The sequence below is a fragment of the Aegilops tauschii genome, chromosome 7, assembly GCF_002575655.3.
Source record: "Aegilops tauschii subsp. strangulata cultivar AL8/78 chromosome 7, Aet v6.0, whole genome shotgun sequence".
Taxonomy (NCBI): Eukaryota; Viridiplantae; Streptophyta; class Magnoliopsida; order Poales; family Poaceae; genus Aegilops; species Aegilops tauschii.
This window is the reverse complement of record NC_053041.3, coordinates 36,933,047-36,940,766: the sequence shown is the minus strand read 5'-3', so window position 1 is coordinate 36,940,766 and position 7,720 is coordinate 36,933,047. Positions and strand designations below refer to the sequence as shown.

Sequence of the window (7,720 nt, the reverse complement as noted above, 5' to 3'; positions counted from 1 at the left end):
GTTGTTTCCTTCTCCTTAATCAATGAAAAGGCAGAGCTCCTTCCCTTTGTTTCAATTTAGAAAAAATTGAAGTGCCTTGCCCAATGAATATGTACTTTAAGAGGTCAACAATCAGAGTTGTGTCTTGTGTGCTCATCAACTTTCAGTTAGCTAATAAGTCCCACTATATATTGTTGATGGAAATCAACACATTGAATGAAACGTTTAGGAGAGCTGTTGTACGTACGACCAATTACGGCCAATTCACGTACGCCATGTGATAGCAACGATCGATTGCCTCTCTGATTTGGGCCCAAAGCCCGTCATAATGTAGTATGTAACCATCATACTAAGATCGGACAAGAATATGCCACAAGTGAAGCTATTCCACTGTTTTAGAGGCTAGAAACTTCTATTTACATGCTCGATATATGTGTAAAGTACACATCATCTCAGGTAGACCCAGAGGATTGGGCGCCTCCTAAATGTAGTATGTTTGCACGGTGTGCCCTTTGGAATGGTTTTGGATGTCGGGTCAACTTGTGATAAGAGAATAGCCTCGCCAACCTTTATGCTAGCTCTGCAAAGCCGCTTCCTAGATTGCTTCTCATATGCTCTTTGAATGTCGATATTCCAACAGGATATGGGCCACCATGGTTGCCTATTTACTAGGCATGGATCAGATGGCTATGTGGTAGAATATTGGGATGGTTTTTGCACGCCATTCAGGCGTCCCTGCAAAAGGCCAATCACCCATTAGCTGTGATTCTCATGAGTTGGAAAATTTGAAAAGAAAGGTATGCTAGGGTCTTCAAGTAAAAATTATCCATGCCCTCAGTGTTGCTGAAAAAATCACAGAGGTAGGTCATTGGGAAGCAAATCATTTTGCGCAAATTATGCCTTAGGATCCTTTTGTGACGTGAGGTTTTTTCTTATTTTGGGTCTCGGCCTATTTCCTTCTCTTTAATCAATGAAAAGGCAAAGCTCCAGCCCCATTCCAGTTTTAAAATATATATGAAGTGCCCTACGGAATACTGTAAGTGGTCAACTAGTTAACAGAGTTTCTCTCTGCTCACCAGATTGCAGTTAGCTAATTGTCCCGTGGAGCGACTAAATTCGGTCGCCGTCCGGTGGTGGTAGCTGGCGTCGGAAAGCCATGGCGATCGACGATGGCCGAGCCGGCCCACCCACTCACTCGCACTGGCCGACGACAACTCCCAGCTGATTCGGTCATCATGCTTGCATGGCCCCCAATCCCCACACGCGCTGACACCATGCACGTAGCTCCACATGCTCGATTATCCTAATATTTTTCTCCCCACCAAATCAGTACACCACTACTACGTGCGTGCGTATCCACATCCATCCTCGGCCAGCTTTAATAGGTGATCTTGTCGTTGCTACGTCCATCGACCGATCAGTTAGTTAGTGGCAGCGGTATTCCCATGCATGATTACCCCGTACGTAGAGAAGTTCATTAGTTAGAGAGGTAAATAAAGTTAACATATAATTACGCTCTACGCTCTAGAAGAAGTGTGCACAGCCTCCACTAATCAGGGGGAGAGCGAGTGATCATCATGCCCGAAAATTCAGTTTTAACGGTGCCCGCACTAGCAGAGCCTAAGAGCATCTCCACTCGCCCCCCCCCCCCCCCCCCCCCCCAACATGCCCCACAAGGCTTTTTTTAGCGCCGGCGCCGAAAAATCGGCCCAATCGCGCCCCAGGTCCTTGTTTTTTGCCGGTTTGGGCCAAAATAACAACCGGCGAACCCAGGCCTCCGGGGGGCGCCTGGGGGCGGCGGCCGAAGCCAAAAGGCGCGTGGGTCCGCTCTGTCGGCGACAGACATGCCTTTTCCCGCCGTTCCCCACTTTTCCCTCTGTTTTCCCATTGCTTCCCTCCCTTCCGCCCCTCTTCCCCCGCCATTCTCCTCCCGCTCCCCCCATCCGGCCGCCATCCCGCCTTGCCGCCGAAAAAGTATTCGGCCCCTCGCGTCGCTGCCGCTGCCGATTGCACCTAGCCGAAGCAGAGGAAGCCGAGGGCGCCGGTGGCAAAGCCACCCGGCATGTCGAACACCGAGTGGAGGGCGGAGGTTCAGTGCCAGGAGGCTGTCACCACCAACCGGCGGAACAGGCTCAATGCCAAGAAGGCCCGGGACGCGGCGGCGTCGGCGGCGGAGCAGGCAGAGGCGTCTCGCGCGGGGATGATGAATCCGCCCGGCGGCCACAGCCCGCAAGTTGCGTGGAGCCAGCAGAGCGTCGCGTCGCCGGCCATCTTCTCGCCGCCGCCACCAGCCTGGGGGTATGCACCCTCGCCTGGCTACGCCGACGGCGACGCGCATGGTGGATTCAGCCCCAACATCACCTTTCCACATGGCCAGCGAACCTCACCCTCTAGTCTGAACCCCGACCAGCGCACTCCGTCGCCCGCGTTCGCCGCCTCTAGTACGCCACATACAACTACTCGCCGCCGGCGTACACAGCCTCCCCGACGCCGCCTCTACGCCGTGGCGCCCTGCCCTTCTCGCAAGCCTCGTCGTCACATTTCGGCAACCACGACGCGACGGAAGCCGACATGGACGAGATCATCACGGGCGGGTTCCACGTGCAAGACGACACAATGGACACCACCGGAGACATGGATGACGAGCTCGACGACGGCGAGGAGGAGGAGGAGATGGAGCCGGCGCCGGCGAGGAAAGGGAAACAGAAGAAGCGGGGGGCCCAAGATGGGCGAGCCGCGCGTCAAGTGGACGTCCAAAGAAGACGAGTGCCTCGCCGAAGCATGGAAGACCGTCAGCATGAACCCGGTCACCGGCGCGAACCAGAACACCGACATGTACTGGATGCGCATCAAGTCGACGTTCAATGAGCGCAAGTTTGTCGACCCCTACTTCGCCACCATCCACATGCAGCGCGGCTCAAAGGCCATGTCGAACCATTGGGCGATCATCCAGACGGCCTGCAACAAATGGCATGGGATCGTCGAGGAGATCGTGGCTCGCCCGGAAAGCGGCGCCAACGTCGAGAGTCAGGTATGTACAGCCGCCGGCTCTCACTTCTTTTCGCCGTGCATGTCGCCGACATTAGTTCTTCGGCTGCGTAGATGGTTTCGATGTTCACCATGTACCGCCAGGACAACAGCGACCAAGAGTTCAAGTTCCTCCACGTGTTCACCCGGATCGAGAAGTGCGAGAAGTGGATGGATGTCCGGCACACCCTCGCCAAGGCCAAGGAGACGTACAAGCCGGAAGCGCCCGCCCCGGGGGCGGCGGATGGGCGCCCTGACTGCAACAAAAGAGCCAAGACGGCGAAGGACGCCGCACCGGCTGCAATCATCGATCGAGCAGTGCATCGCCGATGCCGAGAACCACGCTGCCAAGAGGGAGGAGAAATCCGAGGCGCGGTGGTCGGCGTTGATGACGAACAGCGCCGTCAAGCTCGACCTACTCCGGACCAACGTCGCTGCGAAGAAGAGGAACACCGACCTGGCTTTCTTGATGAGGGCGGACATGTCGACGATGGACGAGCAGGTCAGGGCATGGTACTTGGCGGAGCACGGCCTCATCTTGAACCAGATGCCTTCGACCACCGCGCCTACGCCAACACCGACGCCCAGCACAGAAGCCACGCCGACGCCGAGCAGCCCGATCACAGAAGCCACGCCGACGCCGAGCAGCCCAAGCACAGAAGCCACGCCGACACCGACGCCGGCCAGTCCCACGCTGGAGGAGCCCGTCGCTTGATGCATTTCTTTGTCTACGCGTCCTTCCTTTTGAGCGCCGAACTATCGTTTATGTTTGATCACCGAACTGTGGCATGGTGATCGCCGAACTTTGTGGCAGATCGCCGTTGATCGCAGAACTTTTGGCTTTTTTTTGGCAGCGGGAAAAGACAAATTTAAATTTATGTGCGTGTTGGGGCCGAAACCTGGGGGCGTGGCTGGGAACTGCATTGCCCCCAGGGCGAAAAAACCGCCGGCGCATTGACTAAACCGCTATTGCCGGGTGTGCTGGGGGGCCGAACGGCTGGAGATGCTCTAACCTGCTCTGAGTGAGTAAGTGAACATTTCACGGGAAGCTACCTAGCTAGCTAGTTCAAGTGTAGGAACAATAAAAGAAAGTGTAGGAACAACAAAATAAACCAACAATAACCAACAGACATATGGGTAAATTCTTGTTGCTGTTGGCGTCTAGAAGGTCTTTTTTTTGGCAACTGGGCCTGAGTTTATAGCATTTTAGCATGGGTAAAAATGGCAACTGGGCCTGGATTTCTTCAGAAGCTACAGGAGACATTATGCAACAGATTATTTTTTTGAAGGTCATGCAGCAGATTATAGATGTTTTGTAGTATGTGCTCGCCTACATGGTAACTTATTAGCACTGTACAATTCAGAATGTTTTTTCAGTTTATCAGGACAAATATATTAAAATTTTAGATGCTCGTTATAATGGCAACAATACATACCTTTAGCTCTGCTCCTGATGCTCCGTTCATCTTCTCAGCAATTTTTTTCAGATCAATGCCAGGCATCAAGTTCATTTTCCTCGAATGAATCTTCAAAATATCATCACGGGACTGAAAGAATAGATAATTCAGACTTAGCACTGATATGAGCAAGCAATATTAAATTAATTATGGTGAGTACTGCACCACTTACATCTGCATTAGGATTTGGAAATTCGATCTTCCTATCAATACGACCAGGCCTCAGAAGAGCTTGGTCCAATATGTCTATCCTATTCGTTGCCATAAGAACCTTAATTTTGTTCGATGCTTCAAAAGCATCAAGTTGGTTCAGAAGCTTAAGCATAGTACGTTGAACCTCACTATCACCGTTGCCAGATCCTGACTCCATCGTAGCAGATCCAATAGAGTCTATTTCATCCATAAATATAATGGATGGTGCATGCTCCCTATCAAATTCAGACCAAATGTGTTAGCCTCTGGTATAAATATATTATATAATGCAAGATCCTTTTACAGGGAATCGTTTCAAAATCTGACTGAAATGGTTTCCCGGAAAAGAATTCTGACAGGTAAATAGTAAAAATTTGAATGCAACACTGACGGATAAGGTATACCTAGCGATCACAAAGAGTTCACGAACCATCCGGGAACCCTCTCCAATACTCTTACAGAACTTGAACATAACACAGAGACCTTATCTCTATTCTCAAAAAAAGTTTATAGGAGATACAACATGCATGCATGCGTGATTTGGATATAGGCCTAATTAAAGCTGCCTCTGCCCCAGTTCACAAGGCAGATCTAGCTGATTAACATCTCCGGCAAACACACATGGCAGATCTAGCTAATTTAACGTCTCCGGCAACCAGGCACGCACACAAACAGTCACGTTATCCTCATCTTGATGAAAGTGGAAAATAACCTGACCTCATAGTAGCACCGCCATTTTCAGCGGCGGCAATATTAGCAGCACCTCAACATTGCCACTCAACCGGTGGAGATGACACTGAGCACTCGTGCTTCAACAATGTGGTTGACTGACCTATAGCTTCAACCTATTAACGAAGTAGCAAAGTAGAGCTGAAATTCAAATAACTATAGCAATGGAGAATATCTGAATACTATAGGCATCATGCTATTTCAGGGGAAAACATGAGTCAGAGAGAGAATATCAAATGAAGTAGTCATCATGAGCTACTGCATAAATGACAATTCAAATCCATCTTCTATTTTATAAGAAAGATGTTTATGGGTTTTTATGAGTTTCAGCTAGTAATATTGATCCACCTATCAAATGAAGTGCACAATCAAACTGAATACATATTTGTGTTGAAAGTAAATGCACGCATCCTAATAGGTTCAAATATCACAGAAATTGGAAGATGAAACTTGACTGCCTCCTATATGATTTGGAGGACAAAAGGATGCACTATGTTATCAGTCAACCGGTGTTGATAGATGCGTGAATCATGTACAGGTTAAACGTGGTTCCAGCAAAATTTTAGTGATCGAAATTTGGTACAAATTAGCATTGACCATATTGAGTTTTCCTTGAACTTGTACATCCCATTCTCTTCATATAACTCCTGACAGAGTTCCTTGAATCTATTGACATTTCAAATCTGCACATGTCAAGTTAGGACTGCATGACAATATGACAAATCTGATTATTACATTGAGCGACAGAAAATAGTGAAGGTCTCAAACCTGAGAGCTTAGTTGTTGCATTTGGCAATGTTAAACAATGATAGAAGACCTTGCTACAGATTAGCAATGGAGTAAAAATTAGCACTACATGTGACAGTATATAAACGAGTAGCTTGTTGTACTCCTCACAAGACTGAATCACATACCTCCGTTAACCACAAAGTTAGGGAACTGAACCATTTTGACGAAAGACTGCAAGCTTCCGGTAATCAGCATAACGACGAAGGATCTGGGTGCCCCTCGAGTCGCATTCCTCCTGCAGCTCGATGATGGCGTAGGCGACACCATCCTCACCCCGTAGCTCACGAAGCACCGCGTCATTCTCCTCAACGGCGAGCACAATATCCTTGAAGAGACGGGTAAGGCAGCCAACGAAATCAGGGCGCTCCGAGGTAGGCTGGGTTGCAAAGATTAGGTCCGTGAGGTGCTCGAAGTCTGCGCGGGAGCGGAGGGCAACGACCTTCTTGAGGCTTTGTTCGGTTGAAGTGGGGCGATTCCACGAGTGGTTTCTAACCTCCTAGGGATTGGGTGATCCCCGACTTGTCACCCAAACCCCTCTATTCTCCGTCCACATGAATCCCTGTATGCATAACCTGTTCGGTTATTCCCTTTCTAATCCACATCTATGAATCGTTGCCGCTGGTCAACCTCAGGTCAAACTCAAGAACCCTAGAAGCTGTGGGAGAAGTAGAGGGGAAGAAAGAGGAGGAGAAGCTCACCGGATGGGAGAGGAGGAAGGAGTGGAGAAGTATGCCGCCATCGTCGCCTCCGGATGGCCGCGCCGCCGCCGCGGCCGCGGCCGCCGCTGAATCGCAGGAGAGAGAGAGAGAGCTCGGGGACTCGATTGTTTTCTGGCGTACCGTTTCGTCGCTCGGGAGGGATTGGTTCCACGGGTAGAGTGGACAGGATTTTATCCCGGGTAGTTCCACGGGGTTTGAGAGGGATTGGACGAGGGTGTAGGCCCAGCCGGGTTTAACCGAACACGTTCATAAAGTATGTTGGGGTCGAATCCCGGTCGGGATGAAACCACAGGGTTCGGCGGGGATTGGACGCCAATCCCGGCGGGGGAGGGGCTAACCGAACAAAGCCTGAGGTAGGCGACATAGACCTGGAGGCCCTCGGGCGCGAGGTCGAGGAGGGGGAAGAGGCGCACAAGGCGCATCACGACGGGGTGGTCCTGGGCGTCGACCGCCTCCGCCGCGCGAGCCCCTTGAGGCGGCGCTTGATGTCGAGCAGGTCGCGGCGGAGGTTGTCGTCGGTGGGGAACCGCGCGTCGATGGCCAGGAACTCGTGCGCGGCAGTGGCGGCGGCCGCGAGGTCGTCAGCGGCAAGGGCGCGGCGCGCGGCTTCAAGCGCGCGGGAGCGGTCGAGCGCGGGCCAGGGCGGACTCGGCGCGCGAGTGCGCCGCGTCGAGGTGGCGGACGCGGGAGGAGAGCGCCTCGGCAAGTGCGGCGGTGGAGGAGGAGGACTCCCAGAGCGCGGCGGCGTCGGAGGCGGCGAGCGAGAGGAGCGGCGGCGTCGGAGGCGGTGAGCGAGAGGAGCGGCGAGGCGGCGGCGCGATCGAGGTC

The 7,720-nt window shown here is 52.0% G+C and overlaps 1 protein-coding gene across 1 annotated transcript; it reads right to left on the bottom strand.

The window, feature by feature from the left end:
- Positions 1 to 558: 558 nt before the first annotated feature.
- On the bottom strand, positions 559 to 6,732 carry LOC109734823 (26S proteasome regulatory subunit 8 homolog B). Its single transcript, XM_020294003.4, has 6 exons — positions 6,299 to 6,732; positions 6,153 to 6,205; positions 5,373 to 6,067; positions 4,636 to 4,891; positions 4,443 to 4,553; positions 559 to 714 (listed from the first exon to the last, which is right to left on the bottom strand). The coding sequence occupies exons 3-6, from the start codon at positions 5,375 to 5,377 to the stop codon at positions 667 to 669; spliced, it is 420 nt and encodes a 139-aa protein (XP_020149592.2). The 5' UTR covers positions 5,378 to 6,067; positions 6,153 to 6,205; positions 6,299 to 6,732; the 3' UTR covers positions 559 to 666.
- Between the last annotated feature and the right edge of the window lie 988 nt (positions 6,733 to 7,720).

Coding starts and splice junctions, on each gene's coding strand:
- LOC109734823 (XM_020294003.4), bottom strand. Junction 4,554..4,635: donor TTCCAAATCCTAATGCAGAT/GTAAGTGGTGCA, acceptor CTATTCTTTCAG/TCCCGTGATGATATTTTGAA. Junction 715..4,442: donor CATCAGGAGCAGAGCTAAAG/GTATGTATTGTT, acceptor GGCCTTTTGCAG/GGACGCCTGAATGGCGTGCA.